General features: G+C 39.7%; 1 protein-coding gene across 2 annotated transcripts in view; it reads right to left on the bottom strand.

The window, feature by feature from the left end:
- Window positions 1–23,720, bottom strand: part of sbf2 (SET binding factor 2) — a 144,655-nt gene that overhangs the window by 95,035 nt on the left and 25,900 nt on the right. For both annotated transcript variants that reach the window (XM_017707285.2, XM_017707286.2), the window contains exon 2: window positions 20,302–20,387. In XM_017707285.2, the coding sequence (XP_017562774.2) occupies window positions 20,302–20,387 (86 nt within the window). The remainder of the gene's footprint in view (window positions 1–20,301; window positions 20,388–23,720) is intronic.

The raw sequence follows: 23,720 nt of genomic DNA, 5'->3' as shown, positions 1-23,720 counted from the left end.
ATATCCAGCTTTCCTTTGGGCATTCAATCAGTGCAGCCAGTTTAGTTTCAGTTCTAGTTCCTGTAATAAAGTCGGGGAAAAACACCCATCAAGATGGACCAATCTGCGGGAAGACTCAGGGAAGTTCTGATGGAAATTCCTCATGTGTTCATACAAAGTACAGATGGTTCTACTCTTTTAAAAAAAAAAAAAAAAAAAAAAAAACCCAACAGCGAAAGACAGCAAAGTAACTGTTCAGTAGTTTTTCCAGCTAATTGTGAAATTTACTGGGTTTTTTAACCGTACCTCCACACTGCCACAGTGTTCTTAACAGAAGCATATTTGTGAAATATGGAAATGCAGTGCCTCATAAAAAAGGAAAATAAAGCAGCTCTTCATAAAAGGGCATGGGAGATATATATACACACACATACATACATACATTCACTATATTACCAAAAGTATTAACTCACCTGTCCAAATCACTGAATTCAGATGTTCCAATCACTTCCATGGCCACACGTGTATAAAACCAAGCACCTAGGCCTGCAGACGTCCAAAATCATGCTTCTCCGTCTAGCAAAATGATGGGCGAGTCTAGGTTTGGCGGTTGCCAGGAGAACGGTACTTGACTGCCTGCAAAGTTTCCAAGACTGCAAGAGATTTTGGACAATTTCACTATCCCAACTTTGTGGAAACAGTTTGGGGATGGTCCCTTCGTGTTCCAACATGACTGCGCACCAATGCGCAAAGCGGGGTCCATAAAGACGTGGATGTGCGAGTTTCGTGTGGAAGAACTTGACTGGCCTGCACAGAGTCCTGATCTCAACCCAATAGAACACCTTTGGGATGAATTAGAGCGGAGACTGTAAGCCAGGCCTTCTCGTCCAACATCAGTGTCGGACCTCACAAATGCACTTCTGGATGGTCAAACATTTCCATAAACACACTCCTAACCCTTGTGCAAAGCCTTCCTAGAAGAGTTGAAGCTGTTATAGCTGCAAAGGGTGGGTCGACATCATATTAAACCCTATGGATTAAGAAGGGGATGTCACTCAACTTCGTGTGAAGGTAGACGAGCCAATACTTTGGGCAATATAGTGTGTACATACATATATTCTCACACAAACACACACACACACACACACACACACACACACACACACCCCCGATTAGGCATAACATTATGACCACCTTGTTTCTATGCTCTAGTACTCCACTTAGTATACAGGTGCACTTTGTAGTTCTACAATTACAGACTGTAGTCCATCTATTTCTCTGATACTTTGTTACCCCCCTTCCACTCTGTTCTTCAGTGGTCAGGACCCCCATGGACCCTCACAGAGCACGTAATATTTGGGTTGTGGATTATTCTCAGCACAGCAGTAACACTGACGTGGTGGTGGTGTGTTATTGTGTGTTGCGCTGGTCTGAGTGGATCAGACACAGCAGTGCTGCTGGAGCTTTTAAACATCTCAGTGTCACTGCTGGACTGAGAATAGTCCACCAACCAAAAATATCCAGCCAAGAGCGTCCAGTGGGCAGCATCCTGTGACCACTGATGAAGGACTAGAGGATGACCAAGACAAACTGCACAGCAGCAGATGAGCTATCGTCTCAGACTTTACATCTACAAGGTAGGCTGACAAGGTAGGAAGTGTCTAATAAGGTGGACAGTGAGTGGACACAGTGTTTTTAAAATTCCAGCAGCACTGCTGTGTCTGATCCACTCGTACCAGCACAACACAAACCAACACAACACCACGTCAGTTATACTGTAGTGCTGAGAATGATACACCACCTAACAGCCTTGAATATGCAAAAAGCACTAGAGAAAATAAACCGGCTACTATGAAAAACAAATAAATAAACAGCAGCAACTGCCTCTGGCAGCACATTGCTTAGTAACTATCAACAGCTAAACAACAACAAAATATCCCTTTAAAGAGTTCAGTGTGCTTTGACCAGTCGAGTGTAAACACCTTTGTCTTGGGCCGAAGCGAGGCACAATACAAGGCCTGCGTCACCCACCAGCCCCCTGCCTGCGACCAGAGCGATAACACATTAGGGACAGGTGCTTCCTGTGGCTCGCCGAGTGCCTAACTCAGCCTCTTCTGCACCCCTTCCACTCAGCAAGCTTTCTTCTGTCCATTTGTGTTCTTCACCTGACAAAACAAAGCTTTCCATACTGCAGGTTGGACAGAGATGGTCAACATCGGCAGTCACGAGGCCCTGCCTCTCTCTAGCACTGGGCCAGGAAGGAGAAAGTGAACTCTGATTCTGGCTGGAAGCGGCAGGGTTTCCCCTCCATGCTCTCTAAACAATGGATGAGCCATACACAACAGCCGCTAATGTATAGCTTTACCTTAGGGTTGTTTTTCTTCTGCAGCGATAGCAGGTGCTCTGGCCGTAAAGTGACAAACACAAACGGGACCAAAATAGGCCTGAGATAGTAATGAAGATGTCTGGTCAGAGTTGACGAAAATAACCTTTATTTTGAGATCACCAAAGCAGCTACATATTATGATCAAACAACTAGAACCCAGCATGTGAGTGCCCATAAAGCATTCGTTTACAAACACGGCGGGTCACAAAGGCCAGACGTCCAGACCAGCATTACGTTTTCTGGACCCTGTTATTACAAAGCGACCAGACAGACCTAAGTTTAGACTCAAGACTCCACTGAGAAATGCTTACTAAAGAATGCTTAAAACCAGCACAAGCAGGAACAAAAATAGGGCTATTTAAAAGGTTCAACGAGTTGGGGTTCAACACGGCGACACTGTGTTCATTAACATCAGAATGCAGGTGCATTCTTCCAACAGAAGAATGGGGCTGATATGATCTATGGCCTCATAACTCATGACAGAGACTGTGTTTAAAAGCAGATTTATTGGGACTGAAAGGCGTCACCAAAGCACCTCCACCTAAAAGGATTGAAGACATATTGGATGTGTGCTTTTTTTTTTCTATGGCACTCGAAATTGAACACACATAGCAGATATAGAGACTCGAGTTGCCAAGTTGGACATACCGACTAACATGCAACTTGACTTGGGCTTAAGTTTAGCTGACTCGTATCCGAACTCAGGCTCAAGACCCATAAAATTGCAGTCAGAGAAAAAAAAAAAAAAAAACCAAAGAAAAACTGATTAAATTATGACCATCTTAAACATAAAACATTAGTTTCCAACAGTATATGCACCTCTAGGTTTTGCTACAGTCATGCATAGATAGTATCATGCCATTCTCTCGCAGAAGCATCAGATTCAATACTGCTTCAAATAAAGAGCCTTTTTCAATGGAAAGGGTTCAGTCTGGTGAACAGACTGCAGTGGTACATGAAGTTAGAACAGTTGCTTTGGTGCTAGCTAGCACATCAGATAATTTAGCTTAAAAAAAAACAAAAACAAAACAAAAACAAACAAAAAAAAAAACAAGCATTTTAAGTTGTTTTGCTTCTTTTCTTTAAACACTTCATTCACTGCATGTGGGGCAACAATGACGAGTGCACATCTTTTTAAGCATATCAACCTGATAAGGTTTGAGCAGAAGTTTTGTTTTGTACAGTGCAATGTGTGCTGTTCATAACAAGACCCAACCAAGAGCCTCAAACCTCAACTCATACCAGCCTTTCACTAAAAGACAAGTGATTTTTTTAAGTCTTGGCTCATGCAAATAGTGACTTGCCAGGGGTGCATGAGGGCAAGCCAGTGGGTACATGCGATAGACCGGAGAGAGTGAGAGAGTGTGTGTGAGGGACAAGATGAATGCATGAGTGCCTGAAATCTCAGTAAACAAAGGCAAATCTGCTTCACTTAAAAACAAAAAAATCATATTAACCTAAAAATTTAAACAAAATATTTCAAGTTCACTGAGTGCAACAGTAATGTAAGGAAATATGCAGAGAACTAAGAATGGCATTGATGAAGAAGCAACAATGCCCCCCTTTTCTGTTACACCAGATTCTCTTTTTTTTTGTCCTTTACGGTTTAGTTCATAAAACGTAAATCAACAATGTAGAATCACTACAAGTTTTATGTATAAACCTTCATATTAAATAAAGTAACTGCACATTTTACAGGTTATGTTACAAACACTGGGTGATGATCTGCAACAGTATACAACTCTACATTGAACTGGGCTCAGCATTCCCAGCCAATGTATCTCTACAAAGTACCAATACAAAGTGTAGAAGGAAAAGGCTTTTACAAGCAGAGAATTTCCACCAGGTTCATAATGGGAAATGATCTCAAAAGTCTAGTTAGAATCTTGCAAATAGTAACTCTGCAAGATCCCCAGTCTTTGCAAAATCATAGTCTGCGACTAGAAACTGTGACAATGTCTTTAGATGTGAGAGGGTGTCAGACTTTAGTCTTTCAATAGTCTTTTCAAAGTCTTCTAGTGTACGTTAGCATTTCACTCAAACCCTAGGGATTCTAGAGACCCAGGAAGGACGTACGTGAGGCACCATCAACACATCTAGCTTATAGCAGAGCTTGATGGTACAACTGGGTGCTTAGGGTTTCCATCCAAGACAGTCGAGGTGACAATACTATGCGAACAATGGGATGTAGTTGTGGTCAGCATAGATGCTGGAGGAGCCTTTTGTTATTTTTGACTGGCAGAGTCTGTGTGTGATGTGGGCAAGACGCATCATTCCAGGAACTGACCAAGACCAAATTTAGAGTTAAATGTGGAAAAACCAACTTCAAATAAAAATGAAAAACGGCCTCCCAAACGCTCTTTTTTTGGGTTTATTTTGAAGTCAATATTACTTAAACCATGTTGAGCTGTGGGGGATATGGAAAATATGAGAACTGTCTCAAACACATTTGTTTGGCTGCATGACATTAAAACGGCAGGCATTCCAAAGATGAAATAAGGCTGCACATTTTGCCCATCTCGAACAGAATCGGGTTCTCAGCGTTCCCTTAGAAACGCAGTAGATGACAGATAGGTGGGAACCCGGTGAGACTTGGGCATCTCAGACAAACACACACAGACATGTAAGCCATCATGCCATGGGCTCTTTTGTTATTGTGTGCCAGCAAGTGTTGAATGGAGCTCTTTGGCTTGTTTTGAATCAGAGAAACTTGGCGTGGAGCACTTGTGACAGTGTTTCCCTTCAGCAGCCTGCAATGACAGAGGGCAGGAAATAACAGTATGGGTGAGCTCCCTGTCTTTCTGTTTGGTCATGCTTTGCTTGCAGTCACTAAGCAATTCAAGCACCGCATACTTCAGCTCTGCAAGCATCAGTGTTTGTGTGCTTGGTTTATTTATAACCAGCATTGTGTTGGAGGGATGTAAGCATGTGTGCAATCTGCAATACATATATTTTAGGCCTTTAGAAATTACAGACAAAACAAGGAGAGCGGCTCCGATGAAGAATCGCAGAAGAACGCGCTCCATTCAGCAGGACAACAGAAGACAGCTGTTCATCACTTCACATTTTGAAGGAACGACAGGACTTAAGTCTCCAGAGTCAACGAACAGTCCTAAACGTGCTGGTGAATCTTTCCTCACTAGAAGCGTCCTGATGAGCTCATGGTGAAGCTGATTGTGTGAGGGGCCTCGGCTCCAGCGCCACTTCCTCGGGGGCGTTCAATTTCCATGGCAGGAGGAGCGTCTATTACTCATGTGCATATCTTCCTGACAAACACATGATTCCATTCTCCCTAGGAAGGCATCCTGGTAGCTGGAATGCACTGTTTTGTGTTTAATTTTTTCTTGTTTAACAAACATTAAATGAAACAACGTGCTGCAAAACTTCAGCTTTGGCGGCGTTGGCCTCTGAGGCACTGTGACTCGGGCCCACCACCAGGGGGGTAAACACACCCCAACGGCGGACTAAATAGGCTCATTAAATCGCTCAGCATGCACAGTCCAGTGAGGGTCATTACTTGAAATGCAATCCAGAGAGCCTCCATGTCCCCAAATTAGGGGGACCGCTCGACTTGACAGACAGCAGACGTTGCGCAGACAGTGTTACAACTGTTTACACATTTTCAGAATAACTCCCGGCCTCCTTCCCGGAAGTACGTGCCACATTCCAGATTACAACAGGGATTCGGGAGGAAAAAAAGCAGTTCAAAAAGTCAAAGCAGGCAGACAAGAGAGATGACACAAACGTTTAAAATCTGCCCCGTGTCGGGAGGTCAAATTCCTTCATTATAGGATGTCGGGCCCCAAAAAGGAATGTGTTGTGTTTCATCACAGTCCTCGCAAAGCAAAGTGAGACTTCAAAGAATGTGTCAATGCATCCTATTGTCATCATTAAGATTCATTTTTGTTTAGTATACTCCATGAATCAGGCTATGCATGGACCTCACGAGCTCACAGTTTGCTTTCCTAGTTTTCAACATTTCCTGCACCATATTCCATATATGTTACCCTAAAACCACTTAAGACAATGTATTTTTACATTCATTGTCCAAACCGCTATTTATAATAAAGCAGGAGCTGTTACTGTGCCTTTCGGACTGATATAAATAAATGACCTCTGTTCTGATTGACGCTGGATTGTATTTGATACAAAAAGGAGGCCAGGCTGAAATACTCCTTATAACTTCAATTTGAATGGGAGAGGAAAGGCTAGAAAAATGAAATTTTTGAAAAATCTTTTTTTTTTTTGTGCAAGTGTTTTGTGTCTTGTCACATCTCGTAGTGAGTAATACAGGGTGATCCAAAAAGATTCGTCCAATTTCAAAGTGCCATGTTTTTACCTCCGTGAGGCGTCTAGGAACCAATCACAATCCAAATGAAAGAGGGAGTTATAGAGTTTCTGACTGTCAGTAGAAGATGGCTCCCTTCAGTCTGAGAGGAGATGAGATCCCTGAGCAGTTCTCTCCACTTCAATAAGAGTGAATCCGTCATAACTGTGCAGTGTGATTTTCATGGGCAGTGAAGCTCCAACAGCTCAGAGCATTCGTTGCTAGATGATCTCCAAAAACGCACTAAAAGAGCCGTGAGTGCAGCGACACCCAACATGCTCAATCCAGTATGGGATGAATTTGACTGTGGTGTTGATGTCTTTACAGCTGGAGAAGGTTCAAATTGAGGTCTCATAGAATTACATAATAAACTTTATGCTCATTTAAACCATTTACAGTTTACTGCATTGTTCTGTAATGATTTACATAATTTCGAAATCGAATGAATCTTTTTGAATTACTCTTTACTACTGCCTTCCACCTAGCAGACTGGAGTTGAATTTCACACCATGCTACGCCACTAAGAGTCCATGGACAAGATTCCTAATGTGAATAGTTCTGGATAAGAGCTTCTGTCAAATGCAGTAATGGTAAAAACACACACACACACACACACACACACACACACACACACACACACACACACGGTTTCATTACATCAAAAACAAATAATTCAAAAAAGTTGTTTCTGCAGCTTTGTTTCCATAAATGACTGGAGAGTGAATGGTAGGCTTTAAAATCACATTGAACGCCAATTTCAGAAAGTGAAGGGAAAAATAAAATCAGTTTTCCATACGCAGAGTATCAATGCATAACAGCGGATGTCTAAAACGTGGAAAAAATATATCAAAGTGTCATTCCGTTTGTCTTCTAGACAAATAGGGAAGTGTTTTATTTCAGGATTATGAGTCAAGGGCCACATTAATCCACTTTAGATGGTCAGCAAAAATAAAACAGGAGACTCCAGAGTTTTCAAGCTCAAGACATGGATAAAATCCCAAAGCCACAGTGCTTGAGAAAGTGCCAAGACGTCTGCCTCATTCTTAGCACACTGAGGTACAACTGAGCTAATGTATGCATACAAGGCAGGGAAAAACATCCCGAGGAGAGGGGGACATCCATCAAATCCCTCTAATGTCTTGGGGCTCTTAGAAACGCAGGTATGCTTACCTTCTGTTGTGCTTCGTTTCCACTCGACACACAGCCTGAGGCTATGCCCAGGTCTCAGGTACAAAGTGATATGTGGACTTGGCTGTATGTACCTGGGTGTGAATGAAAACATGATCCACGTGCCAGTCAGTCGTTCTTTTAATGGCGAAAACCACAGTGGACCTTGGTTGACTTCCCTGAGGCTGTTGCTATGGCACGCAAGTAAGAGCTGCCGTCTACAGGGAGACGTGTTGGGGCAATAACCCAAAGTTGCAGTACTTGTTACAAGCAGGAAAAACAGCTAAAAAGGGAAATGATTACAGTCACAGCTGATGGCCTACAGAGTTGATCCTTAGAACTAGGGCTTTAAAATCATAAACCATTTTTAAAGTGCAAGAGCTGTAATACTAATTATAACCAAGTTTTCAAAAGGATTTAACCAAAATTCGACCTAATTACATCACTTGTAGATGGACCTGTGTACAAGACTACACAAACACAACTGTTTGGTAACTATGTTCGGTGTTCAAGCCTCAAGCCAGAAGAGTGATTATTCTGATATTTCAGTCAAACATAACATGAATGGGGACTGGTTTATGGAGGATAATCGCAATTAAAATATTGTATGTTGCGCTTGTTACTTTCAAACTGTTCAGCCCTACTTAGAACATGAAAGCGCTACTTGCTTTTACACCAAAATATCTGTGAGAGTCAGATCTTTCATACAGAACCCATGATCTCTTCATAACCCACGGTCCTCACCAAGCTTTAGACCAATGCAGTATAACTATATTCACACCTATTCACACTGACATTTAAATTAACAGCAGTGTCAACATATTTTCCTCATGACAACAAAATTTCTCTTAAAAGACCTTATTTTGTCTTTTAAATACTGAACTGGATCCTAACCACCAGTTAAGAGGCCTCTGGGAAGCACAGTGAAACAGTATAAAATCTTTTGCCCTTTACTAATCAAACAAACTAGTGTAAAACGTTCCTTTGGGTCGTTAATGAACAGACTTGACGGCTCGGAGAAAAAGAACAGAACCCGCTGAGCACTTTTCCTTTTTTTTGCTGTTCCCGCACAACAAGTAACACACCAAAGACATTTTAAATGTAAAGCAACAGTTCAGCGAAAGATTGCAAACTTCAGGAATAACATCCTGTCTTTCTGTTAATCAAGTACTTTCATGCTGAAATAGCAAGTATTTCCATAAAGGCACGACAGCATGTGAGGACAGACTGGTGTTTGAGGCCTGGTAGCAATAGAGTGAGGCTGCTTTTTCAGAGCTAAACTCTAGGCTGGGAGCAATGCATGACTCCTGTCCTTACTGTAGACAGATAACAGGCTTAAAACTGTCCAGCAGTGTGTAGGCTGTCACCTTTAAACTCAAATGCTGTTGAAAGCCAATTTCTGTCCCTGATCAGCACTGTGATTAACAACCCCATCGCAGCAAGATTTTTAATTTTTTAAGCTTTTATTTTTTATAGCAGAAGTTGGAGCCCAAACCTACAACTGGGCAATATGGCAGAAATGTAATATGTAGACACCATAAGAGGTTTAAGAGGACGCTGTGCAGAACGCAATGATGAGTAAATCATGTAAAGCAGTCTTTTAAAGGAAAATACTACAAATACAACAAATCAAATGTTCAAACTGAGAAATGTTATTGCTTTTTGAAAAATACATGCCCATTTTGAATTTCATGCCAACAACATGTTCCAAAAAAGTTGGGATGTGTTTCATCACCTCTTCCTTTTTTCAACACTCTGTAATCGTTTGGGATCTGAGGAGACACTGCAGGCAGGTCAGTTTAGCACCTAGACTCTTAATATGGAGCAATGCTACTGTAATACATGTAGAATGTGGTTTTACATTGTCTTGCTGAAATAATTAAGGCCTCCCCTGAAAAAGACGTCATCTGGACGGCAGTATAAGTTGTCAAAATATGTATATATTGTTCAGCATTAATGGTGCCTTTACCAGCATTATCACAACTTTATCTGTCTTTTGTTGCCACTGTCTCAACTTTTTTGGAATGTGTTGCTGGCATTAAATACAAAAATGGGCAAATATTTTTCATAAAACATTTCTCAGTTTCAACATTTGATTTTGTCTTTGTACTATATACATTTACATTTAAGGTTTAAATGATTAACAATTAGCAATTAACAAGGCCTACTTATTCCACTTATGCAATTACTTAGAATTTAAGTACTGATGTCCTTGTGTTTTAATGTTTGCGTACAACAAACAAAAATTACATTGTTACAATTACTTAAATGGCCATTCATCATCAGATAAAATTTCATGATCGTGACAGGCCTAAAAAAACACAACACCAGCCTCTACCAGTATATTCCGGCCCAACTCAAATAAAATATGACACCTGCATGGGTTCTTCATTATAGTATATTTATGAAGGAATCTTAAAAAAAGAAAAAAAAACAAGCTGATAACCTCTTTAATGTCAATGATAATGTCTGAACAAGTTCAGTTGGGCTTAGTATTCACTGCTGTTTGTACAAGTTATATATCAATGACCATGAAAGATCATGGAAACAAACAAGCAAAACAGACTCACAAAGCTAATCTATGAGAGAATTCATTCAGAGAGAAATCATTCTTCAAACTTCCAATGCTTTTAACTTCTTCCCTTTTGACACTGCTAGTAAATTTAACTTTAAGAGAAATGTCTGTGGATCTTGAGAGCATCTAATTTTGACCAGGAATTCTCTCAAACTACATTACACGAATTTGACACTTCTAGGTCATAAAACGTTCCTTCCTTCACATATCAATACGACAACAAACTAAGCTGAAGGAAGATAATTACATCTAAACAGAGTGCATCTTAAATACCACATAATTCGAAGCATATGGTATATGGAACACTTTCTCATAAGTGAAATGAAGTCACCACAGAGAACATTACATTAAAAACATATCTGTGCAAATACCATAGTGACCAAAACATGTAAACTTAGCACAAAAAGTAAGGAAATTTGTGTTTGGTAGATTATTTCTTTGTTGTAACAATGCTTCTTCGCAATAAATCTTATTCCACTGGAAAGCCTGTTAATTTCCCTTTCAAATGGTGCCACATTTGTAAGGAAAATACATTTGTGGGATGAGCAGTAGAGCAGAGTATGTGGGTTGCGACCATGAAAAATTTGCCAAATCTTCTTTGCCATTGCCAAACATGACCTTCTGGTACCCCCAGGTGCTGCCAATCAGGTGCAGGTCAGAAGGTGTCTGCTACCAAGAATAGGCATGCCACGTGTGACTGATCAGGATAAGGTCCGTGCGATAGGGCAACTTCAAGCTGGTGTTGCGCAAAACCAAGTTGCGGCATTATTTGGAGTGAGCCCTAGTACCATCTCCAAATTGAAGGCCAAGTTACATATAAAGGAGGATGTCAGAGACAGGCGAAGTGGGCGTCCCAAGAAAACGACAGCCCAAGAAGATTGTTTCCTCACCCTGTCAGTACTTGGCTGTCTTCTACAGATTGGCAGTCAAGGTTTGCAGGACAATATGGCCAACTGCTCTCTGCCCATACATTCCGGAACAGACTGCACATAGCCAAACTCTCATTGGGCTGCCAGGAAGCCTGCCATGACTGCCCTTTACCGTCAGGCCCACTTGCACTGGTGTCAGCAACAAGTGCACTGGAACCTGAACCTGTGGAGGAACGTTATGTTCAGAGATGAGTCCAGATTCTGCCTACGGCAGTTGGATCATAGGGTCAAAGTGTGGAGAAGACACGGAGAATACTATGCTGATTGCTGCACCGACAGAGTAACATCTTTCGGTGGAGGAAGTGTGATGGTGTGGGGCGGCATCTCCCTCACTGGAAAAATGAGGCTCATCATCATTGGAGGCAATCTCAATGCAGAGAGATATCGAGATGAAATTCTGCAACCAGTGGCAATACCGTATCTCCACAGTCTGGGACCGAACTCTATCCTCCAAGATGACAACGCTTGCCCCCACAGAGTGGGGTTTATCAGAGACTACCTCCAGAATTTGGGAGTGGAGAGGATGGAATGGCCTGCAAGCAGTTCTGACCTCAACCCCACTGATCACTTATGGGATTAGCTTGGGTAAGCTGTTTGTGCCAGAGTGACCAACACAACCACGTTGGCTGACTTGCGACAAATGCTGGTTGAAGAATGGGATGCCATCGCACAGCAGCGTGTGACCAGGCTGGTGACCAGCATGAGGAGGAGATGCCAGGCTGTTGCGGCTGTGTATGGTTCTTCCACACACTACTGAGGCTCCTGTTTGTTAAACGAATAAATTGTTAAATTGCCAATGTGTCTTGTTTCTTCAAACCTCAATCATCCAGTCCACCAAACGAGCCAATGGCAGAACAAGCTGTTTGGCATTAGCAGAGAGGATTTAGCAAATTTTTCATGGGTGCAATCCACATATTCAGCTCTACTGCTCATCCCACACATGCATTTTCCTTACAAATGTGGCATCATTTATAAGGGAAATTAACAGGCTTTCCAGTGGTATAAGATTTATTGCCAAGAAGCATTGTTACAACAAAGAAATAATCTCATTAACACTTGAATAGCGATATAGTCTGAAGGCACTCATTCCAAGTATAACCACATAAAAAAAGTTGAGACACTGTGCAGAATGTAAATAAAAATATGATGCAATGATTAGCAAATCACGTAAAGCGTATTAAAAAAAAAAAATACTACAAAAACAACATATCAAACGTTGAAACTGAAAAATTGTATTGTTTTTTTTTTTAAATACATGCCCGTTTTGAACTTGATGCCAACAACATGTTCCAAAAAGTTGGGAGGGGGCCTGTTTACCACTGTTTTTCATCACCTCTTCTTTTAACACTCGAAGTGTTTGGGCACTGAGTAGACACTACTGTAGTTCTGAAAGTGAAATGTTTTCCTATTTTTGTTTGATACAGGATTTCAGCTGCTCAGTAGGGTCTTCTTACTTATATTTTTCATTTCATAACCCAAATGTTTTCATTGGGTGACAAATCTGGACTGCAGGCAGGTCAGTTTAGCACCCAGACTCTTAATACAGAGCCTTGCTGTTGTAATACATGTAGAATGTAGTTTGTCATCGTCTTACTGAAATAATCAAGGCCTTCCCTGAAAAAAGACGTCGTCTGGATGGCAGCATACATTGCCAAAACATGTATATATCGCTCAGCATTAATGTTGCCTTCACAGATGTGCCAGTCAGCCATGCGCACTACTACCCCACTTTACCATCATGAATACTGGCTTTTGAACTCTGCACTGATAACAAGCCGAGTGGTCTTTAGCCCTGAGGAAACAGTGTCCATAATTTCCAAAAAGAATTTTAAATCACAGGACACTTTACCACTTCACCCAAGTCCATTTTAAATGAGCTCAGGCCCAGAGAAGGTGGCAGCATTTCTGGATCCTGTTTATGTACAGTTTCTTCTCTGCGTTTTAGAATTTTAACTTGCATTTGTGTATTGCATCAATAAACTGTTTTCACAGACAGTGATTTTCAGAAGTGTTTCTGAGCCCATGCAGTGATTTCCATTACAGAGTCATATCTGTTTTTTAATGCAGTGCTGCCTGAGGGCCCAAAAATCTTTGCAAACAAATACTCCAGATTCTCTGAATCTTTTAATATTATGCATCGTAGATGATGAAAAGCAAAATTTTAGCACTATCTGATCATGCAGTCTTTCAGAGTGGTGAACCCCTCCTCATCTTTCCTTCTGAAAACTAAGCCTCTCTGAGATGCTTTTTTTATCCAGTCATGTTAATGACCTGTTGCCAATCAACCACCAGGTGTTTTTTTTCTAGCATTACATAACTTCACCAGCTTTTTGCTGCCTCCATCCAAACTTTTTTGGAATGTGTTGTTGGCATCAAATTCAAAGTGGGCAAATATTTTTCAAAAGAAAATAAAATTGCAACATTTGATTTGCTGTCTTCGTAATAAATTCAAGGAAATATGGGGTTTAAGTGATTTGCAACATCACTGCATTGTGTTTTTATTTACATTTTGTACAGCATCCCAACTTTTTTGGAAATAGGCTTGTACAAAAACCATCCATGCATGTTCCCAATTCAGTTAATTCATTGAAATTTAAAATGAACAGTTAAAAGAAGTACAGAGAACATCTGTCTCATATGAGGCCAGGCTGACCATCACTGTTTATGCAACACTGAGTAGCTCTTTAGGTTGTTTGCGATGACTGTTCGCTGTAATGGACAAATCTCTTCACAATTCTTTGGTCAAAAAAAACAGGACTGAGAACTCAGTGGTCTGCCGTCGTATCCTCATCCTGTTGACAGTCTCTGGCTGATCTAAGCACTGAATAGTAATAGCATTTTACATGAAGAGCATTCTCTGTAAACTAAACTGTCGTGCAAAGGTTGAAAATAGCGCATGAAAGAGCAGAGCTGGCCCAATTCCTCCAAGATTGAAAACACCTTTGGAGACAAGAGCTGTAAATATGTTTGGGGGCAGGACTTTTTTTTTTTTTTTTAATTTGGAACATTCCTCATCTGTGGTTATTTAGTTTGCTGGGGGGCTGCTTTGACCGCAAGATGCTTTTCATGCTTGGTCCCATCCGCTTTGTTTTATCTATTCCCAGGCGAAATCTTAGGAGTAATTTTCATAGTACAACAAAAGTCTGCAAATAATAATGGGTTACATACCAAGAAAAAAAGCTAACTGCTTAGCTGGCGTGTTAAACTCTATAGTGTATCTTCATTAAAACTACAAAGCTGGAATTCCAGTAATTTTGCCACAAAACCAACGTGCGACAAACTTCGCTGGATATATTCAACCCCCAGCGACCAATTCAGTTACATTTTTATGAATGGTTAGGCCTAAATGTGGTAAATGTGGAAGAGTAAACAAAATGCAAAACACGAACACAATTAACAATTAAACTGTTTAGATTTTCTTGAGCAAATAAGCTGAAGCACATAACTGACCCGATGCACGTCAGTCTTTTCATTAACAGGATGTGGAGCCACGAAGATTCCTAAACGCAGACGCATATAAAATGCCTCGACATCACAAATCAGGAGAAACAACTCAGTGACGGACCGCGGCAACAAAACACAATAAGAACCAGGGGGCATAATTGCGAGATGAACAACATCTGGAGATGCTGAGATGTTTGGCTGAACTGACAGAGTCAAATCTATATTTAGAAGTCCTCCACATGTTGAAGACTTCTGGAATAATGTTGCATGGATGCAATCATGCCGTCTGCCCTGAAGGCCATTATAAACAGCCTGTGCTGTATTTCAGCCTCCTGGGACCAGTGCCACTGACAGGCCCAGTGACTAACAGGGATACATACACAGCTCTGGACTATAAATACAACAAACTGCCCGCTTCTACTTTGTAATGATGACTTGAGTTTTCAGTATGATGGGATTATCTGTGCATAGGGTTGTTCTGCACGTTAGAACCTTTCTGAAAAACAGGAAACACGGATACATCAGCAAAAATGGTCAAGTTAAAGGTACATGTATGTACAGCCTTCCAGTATTATTACTATTCGTATTACTACAGTATTTCTTATACATGTTGTGTGTGTGTGTGTGTGTGTGTGTGTGTGTGTGTGTATATATATATATATATATATATATATATATATATATATATATATATATATATATATATATATATATATATAAATATATATATATATATAAATATATATATATATATATAAAAAACAAAAAAAATATCATGATGCATTTTGTGGATTGTGACAAAAGTCTTGAAGTATTGTGATATATTTTTACCCAATTGTCCACCTCTAGCTCCAGGTTAACCATATTGGATGAATAACTAGAGAGTAGTACTGATTGGTCAGTTGCAGATGATGTACGGTGCTCAGCACAAATGTTGGTGGTATTTCAACTTAAACACATCATTTAAAAACATGAATATTTTTTTTGCAGACCAGAGAAACGCTTTCCAGTCACGTTGTGCATTGCTTTATAGGCAACGATGAAAAGGAGCGTGCTCAAGTTCGTCTGAAAAGGCGTCATCTGGAGAGCCCCAAAGTCTGCACCCATCATGCCAAGCAACTGCCTTTAACCACAGTAAACTGTAACACACGGCCTCTTGTGGCTTATTGCTTTAATGTGCCAGATCTGCTGCCTCTTTGCAAGTTCACACAAACCCAAGGGCAGCCATTCTCCCGACTACTTTGTTTTTGCCCACTAAGGAATGGAAGATGAGCCAGCTGTCTGAGACCACTTAGAACACTGAAACAGACCCAGCTAATTCTTGTCCTTAAAATAATGCATCCATTAAATCCAGTGAACCAATCTGATTTTCAAATTAGATACATTCACAACCCCATTTCCACAAAGGGACACTTTGCAAAATGCAAATAAAAATAAAATGCAATGATGTGCAAATCATGTAAACCATATTTTGAAAAGAATACAGTACAAAGACAAAATATTTAATGTTCAAACAGAAATTTAGCTTTTTTGAAAAATGCTTTTGAATTTGTTTAAAAAAAGTTGGGACGTGGGCCTGTTTACCTCTGTGTTTTCATCACATCTTTTAACAGCACTCTGTAAGCATTTGGGAAGTGAGAAGACACTACTGTAGTTTTGAAAATGAAATGTTTTCTGTTTTTGCTTTAACACAAGATTTCAGCTGCTCAGCAGTTCAGGGTCTCCTTTGTGATATTTTTCATTTCATAATGTGCCAGATGTTATCAGTGGCAACTGGTCTGAAGCAGGTCAGTTTAGCACCTGGACTCTTAAATATGGAGCCATGCTGCTGTAATACATGCAGAAAGTGGTTTGACATTGTCTTGCTGAAATAAGGTCTTCCCTGAAAAAGACGTCATCTGGATGGCAGCATATGTTGTCAAAACATGTATATATCATTCAGCATTAATGGTGCCTTCACAGATGGGCATGACACCCATGCTATGTGCACTTATGCCCCCCTAAACCATCATGAACACTGGCTTTTCAACTGTACACTGATGAGCTGAGTGGTCTTTAGCCAAGAGGACACAGTGTCCATGATTCCAAACAGAATTTCAAATGTTGACTTGTTGGACAACAGGGCACTTTTTCACTTCTCTTCAGTGCATTTTAAGTGAGCTTGGGCCCAGAGAAGGTGGCAGCCTGTTTATATATGGTTTCTTCTTTGCGTTTGCAAGTTTGAACTAGCATAAATTACATTTTTGTATGCAGCGCCAAAGTGAAGTCTTTCTGAGCCCATGCAGTGATGTCCACTACAGAATCATGTCCGTTTTTAATGCAGAGGACCCAAAGATCATGGCCAGCAAATACTAGTTTCTGGCTTTGTCCCTTGTATACAGAGATTTCTCTAGATTCTCTGAATCTTTTAATGTAATTTTGTACTAAAAATGATCAAAAGCAAAAGTTCTTTGTTTTTTATGTTGAGAAATGTCATCTTTACTTCTGAAAGACTCCGCCTCTCCGAGATGCTTTTTAAAACCCAATCATGTTACTGACCTGTTACCAGTCAACCACCAGGAGTTTTTTTAAGCATTACACAACTTTACCAGCCTTTTGTTGCCTCCGTCTCAACTTTTTTGGAACCTGTTGTTGGCATCAAATTCAAAAAGGGCAAATATTTTTCAAAAAACAATTTCTCAGTCTCAACATTTGATATGTGGAATTTTACTATTTTCAATGAAATGTAGGATTTAAATGATTTGTACATCAGTGCATTTTGTTTTTATATACATTTTGCACATCACAACTTTTGTGGAAATGGGGTTGTATATAAATTTCAGTGTATGCATGTGTATAATGTAGATTATTCTAACAAAAAGCAAAGTATAACCCAAGTAAACTATCTAAAAATATCTAAAATTGTAAAAAAAGAACAACTTTTCCAAAAAAGTTGTCCAACAAAATATTACTATGCACTTTTAGTCGCATTATAAAGACTATAAAGATTATAAAGATGCTCCGAATCAGGCTTGACCCAGATGCAATCCGTTGGCTGAGCAAAGGTTTCACCACCTGCTTTGAGGGATGGTCTATATCTACAGCCCCTTTGACAAGGTTAGCACAACCATAAGCAATATACTCAAAAGCACCCAGCTGCTATCTATTCTTCTTCCCACACAGAAATTCACAGCAAAGTACAAGGGAAGCCTGAATGCGCCCAATAATGAGACAATCTTCTTATGTCTTCCAAATGGGATTTAGTAATAGTCAGGAATGTCCTCTGTCTTACCAAGAATGCATCAGCTGCGCCATCAATAGACTTTGCTTATTAGTAATGAAAAATGCCTGTTAAGGGATGAATAATCTCTCAGACAAGATGAACACTGCGCCCTAGAACAAAATAAAGGCCCATATTTCGCTGCTGTTGGACAAAAACATTGTATTTCCAAAATCGTAACTTTGTAGGAGGAAAATTAAATTTACTTTTAATGGAAGTCAATGGAATCAGCCTTTTTGTTCAGGCCGTTTCTTTTGATCCACTCTTCATGAGGTTTACATACAATGTAAAGAGCAACAGGCATTTTCAAATTATGCCAAAAACTGAAAAACGACAACATAGGAGATACAAGGTTTTCTTCCGTCAGCAACGATTTATGGTATTATAAAAGGAATAATATGTTGAATTACCTTAAGAGTAACTAACATCTGTTTGAAATCTACTGGTGAGCCTTGTAAAGCAGGTTTGAAAGATTACCTCTCAACATAAATCACATGTGCATGACTTCCTTAAGCATAATTTCTGCCCGTCAGTCAATGCCAGAAATGAATCTGCGCTGTGACAAAAGTGAAATTAAATTCGACACAAGAACGCCAGGCCAAACACGTTCCATTCGAGTTTGAATTTATTTCCAATTTGGTTTCCAGAGCAGACTGAGAACATGAAGTACCACAAGATGCTTTAGAGGAAGCCAAATATTGTAGGTAGACTTCAACACATAATGATGGCTGATGAAAGGCAGCTTATTCCTACGCTGTGCAGCATGAAAAATGTTGATTACAATTGGCTCTCCATTTTAACAGTTGACATCCGCTCAGCGTGAGGCATCGAAGCAGAGAGCAGGCCCTTCATAGAAAACTGTTAAGTGAAGTAGAGGCGTCCCAATACCTAGTCTTGTTTCCATGCATTGCTCTGGAGATTTACAGCTTGTTCTCTGTCTCAGATAAGCAAATATTTGGTTCTGAGCCGGGATGATTTGTGCCTCATAGTAATTGGCCATCAGTCTGGAGTTTGGACCCCCACAGCTTGACCCAGAGACAGCAAGAGAGTGACCTCCCTGATACTGCCCTTAAATGGAGTGCTAAGACACCCAGCAGAGTCATGATGATAAGAGGCTAGATGGGCAAAACCCTCCTCGCAGAGAGAAAATGAGACAAGAGCATGAAATTCTGCAATTAGTGTAAATGAGAGCAGCTGGAATCAACTTCTGAGTAAACAACCAACAACCATTATGTATTTGCTGACAGAGGAAATGCAGAAATGCGTTCCAGAAGATGTGGAAAGTAAATAGAGCTCCATTTCAAAAAAGTTGGGTAAAATGTAAATAAAAACAATGCAATGATGTGCGATATTTCATTGAAAAAAGTACAAAGACAACATGTTGAAACAGAGAATTTTCATTGTTTTTTGAAAAATATATGCACATTTGATGCCAGCAACACATTCCCAAAAAGGTGGGATGAGGGCAACAAAAGGCTGGTAAAGTTGTGTAACGCTAAAAAAACGTCCTGTTGGTAAAATGGCAACAGGTCAGTAACGTGACTGGGTATAAAAGAGTATCTCAGAGAGGCTGAGTTTTCAGAAGTAATGATGAGGAGGGGTTGACCATTCTGTGAAAGTCATGATCAAATAGTGCAACAATTCAAGAATAATGTTTCTCAACATTAAATAAAGAACTTTGGCTTTTCATCGTGTAATGATTAAACACAGTGGTAAACAGGCCCCGATCCCAACTTTTCTGGAATGTGTTGTCAGCATTAAATTCAAAATAGTCATATTTTTCAAAAAACAATACAATTTCTAAGTTGCAACATTTGATATGTCGTCTTTGTAGTATTTTCAATGAAATATAGGATTTGAATGATTTGCACATCATTGCATTTTGTTTTTAATTTACATTTTGCATAGCATCCCAACTTTTTTGGAAATAGGGTTGTATTTTTATGTTGATTTCTCTTTACCCTTTTATCCATACCATTTATTGGTGAAAAGAGGCCACATATATAGAGGTCTCTATGATACAACCTAAATTAGTACAGCTAAAAGGCAAGAAGAGGTCTTACAGTTTCATCAAGTACAGTTCTTAACATTTTTGACACAATCAGAACATCATGAGGAGCTTTTTAATCACTTAATCACAAGCAGGTGAGCATTACAGAATGACTGCCAAGACCATGCCAAAAGCCTACTTAATTCACAACACCAGATCACATGTTCTAGGCAGGCTCTACTCACCATCTCCACACCCTGAGGGAACGCTGTGCCATCCCAGTCCTTTTTGGGGAAGCGCTGGATGATTCTGCCACTTCCCTCTCCTGAACCTGATGATAAAAACAGATAAAGAAAGAAAGAATAGTATAATTTTACAGTCAGTGCCAAACTTAAAAAATAGGTAAACATTTAACAAGTAACTGATCATTAATTACTGGCCCAGAGAAAAAAAACAAGTAATTAAGCAAATAAATAAAGAAAGCAAGAGAACACACGTTACAGGCATGACAGCAATTCTTACTAATCGAAATGACATTTTCCAAGGAACTACAAGGAGGCATGTCAGGATAATCCCCTCCACAAAAAGCTGTAATGTGTGATCACTATTCCAGATTTCATAACTGGCACAATCACTCTTCATGCATTCTTCCAGGTCTTGCTGAAGTCCAAAACCTATCATTTCCTTCTCTTCATGGAGACAGAGCTGTGTTTGTGTAGCTTAGAACCCCACTTTTCAATCTTGTGTCCCCAAATGCCTGGCAACCAATGACAAGCATCCATCTCCTCCACCAAAAATATGAACTATTCGGGCTATTACTTAATGTATTGTCAAAACATTTCTGCTTATGACAAAGATGTTTACAGTAAAAACAAAAAATATATCATATCTAAGATCTCAGAATGAGCTTTGACTTATGGTGGTGCAGCTTATCAGCCTTGTGTTTGCACAGCACATTACTCCACTGAACTAGGCTATTTCACATCATCTAAAGCGCTCCTCTTCAGGAGTCTATAATGCAAATTATAAAACAGATAATAAAATCTGACTGGCTAAGCCACGTTTGAAGCTGTATCATGCTATATCATGGCTATGACGCCTCACATCAACTGAACTCTGTATTACTGCATCACAGCATGTAAAACCCATCTGCTGTTAATAGATTAAGCTTTGACTCTAATGCTGATCGCACAGATTGAACCGATGAAGAAAGAACTTGTTTTTGTTTTGGTTTTGTCTAGAGCTAGGGTGGTCAGCTAGCTAACAGGCTAAAAGATAGCATACATGCTAAACAACAACATTAATATCGCAGGCTTGAATTAACGTACTCATGATAAGATTTACCCAAAATAAGGGCAATATAAACGTCTGAAGAATGTCACCTGAACGGATTACATGGTTCAAACATTCGCATTTCAGTTAGAAGTTGCATCAAGTCCAGGCTGAATCCCAAACGGCTCCGTACTCCTGAGCTAAATAGTGAGCTATAATGTGACATTAAGTTGAGAAATTCTACCTTCTACTGCCTGTCAAGTATGAATGTGGCTGAATCCCAAATGAATCCCATTTTTCGTGATGTTTTGCTCTGTTGGGCTGCAGGAGTCAGTATTTAAATTCCTACATAGTGCACTATGTAGGGAGCAGGGAGCCATTTTCGATTCAGCACCAGCATGAGAAAAGTGGCGTTGTCAGACTGGCAGAAGCCTTGTGGCGGTAATTTGGCGACCAAAATACTTATAAACAAATGTTTGCATTAAACAGTGCTGTGTTATCACATGTTCACTGTTATAGAAATAAAGTTTACAAAAAACATGAAACGTCTCCAGTTTACAGTGAGTAACCATCGAACGTTCTTCTCATTTAACGCTCGATGGTTGCTTATCAGTAATACTGTAACACTAAAGGAACTACATTTCTTGGCAGAATACTTAATATGTGGATTTCTATTAATAATTACTAAAATAATTATCTAAAATATTGTGTATTTGAATATATTTTATGTTGGCAGCTGTTTTATAAAAGCAATAAGCCACTTGAGGCCATGAGTTACTGCAATTTTATCATGGGGAAGGGAGTTTTAGGCACTCTGCTTCACGTCGTGCCAAAGAACACCCTTCCCCCTGTGATAAAATCCCAGTAAACCTCTCGTGGCTTATTGCTTTAGTGAAATGTTAAATTAAATGTCAGGAGTTGTTTTAGGGCCATTGTCACTGATGCAAAACACACTGATGGTATTGATTTAAAAACAAACTTGTCTATAAAAGTTATTCACTTTAAATAGGTTTTAAGGAGTGTTTCAGGTATGGAGTGCTATTTGACTGAGGCACCAACCCGAACAGGGCTGCCAATCAGAAGAGAGCAGATTTATAAAAGTCTTAAAGACACATTAACAAAAACAGCCTGTTTAATTCCAAGCAGTGAAGAGAGGCTGGAGTACAGTCATGTAAATGTGAATTATGACCAATTCTGGTACATTAACCACATAAATGTTATAAGTGGACCGCAAGAGGAAAATAGTAAGGAGCACTAACCAATAGAAATAATTTAAACTACTGCCTTAGCCAGGTTATTTAAACTACTCAGTCCTTATTAGATAAGATCTTTTTAGATAAGAGAGTAAATATAGTGGAGTTGACGCTTTGTAAATTTAAAAGAACAGTACTTGCGTAAATCCCCATGATCGAATCTGAAGCTGGGAAATGAAAACTCCAGGTTTTCATTCTGCCAAAGGTGCTGGAGTTTCCTGCAATTCATCATGCTGACTGAACAGGGAGGCTGAGGTAAAGACGCTTAATCATAAACTGACAAAATTTAACATCCCAAATTATCTGAAATGCACTGTACTTGTGGGTTAAAAGGTTACCATACTAAGGTATCTCTGGGAATACAGTGGCTTGAGTATAGGCCTCCATCATTCCACGTTTTGCAACACCAGACTTTCTTCTTCTCTACAGTTTTATCTATACATTCTGGTTTAGACACTGGCCCCTTGTGCGTTACATACCAGGGTTTCTCAACCTATGGGCCACAGACCGGCAGTGGGCCGTGAGGCACCCTCTAGTGGTCTGCAGGACTGTGCTTAGGGGGCGGCAGTAATTCGTAATGGGCCATCACTGGAAGTTATAAAAACATAAGATGAAAAAAGATTAACTTATTAATTCAATCTGAGAATGAAACGTTTTCACGTTATAACGAAAATATATAATTGAGACGTACAAATAAAAACGTTGTGGCAGTGGCTAATAAAACATCAGTCAGACCATAAATTCAGAGTAATCGATTACATCATTAGGAGCTGTAACTCTACTTATGCTCTACTAGATCTTATCTCGTCACCATTGCTGTTGGATGATGATGATGTAACAAGTGATAAATTATTGTTTAAATTGTGTTTCTATGACTGGGTGTGGTGCAAGTACAGATGTTTTTGTGGTGCACAAACAGGAAATTAACCTCTCCTTTAAGCAAACAGCAAAAATACAAAATTACAAAAGCACCATTCACTATTATGCACAATACAAAAAAATCTAACAGCTTATTTGTGAACTGAAAGGCTATTGAGGTTATACAGTCAGCATAACCTCAACAGTTTTTTTTCTATATACATATTTATATTTTAAAGCCATAGTAGCACAAATACAACAAAAATATGTATTCATTTATT

The sequence above is a fragment of the Pygocentrus nattereri genome, chromosome 15 (assembly GCF_015220715.1).
Source record: "Pygocentrus nattereri isolate fPygNat1 chromosome 15, fPygNat1.pri, whole genome shotgun sequence".
Taxonomy (NCBI): domain Eukaryota; kingdom Metazoa; phylum Chordata; class Actinopteri; order Characiformes; family Serrasalmidae; genus Pygocentrus; species Pygocentrus nattereri.
Note: the sequence above shows the minus strand (reverse complement) of the source record. Positions and strands in the feature narration are given on the sequence as shown.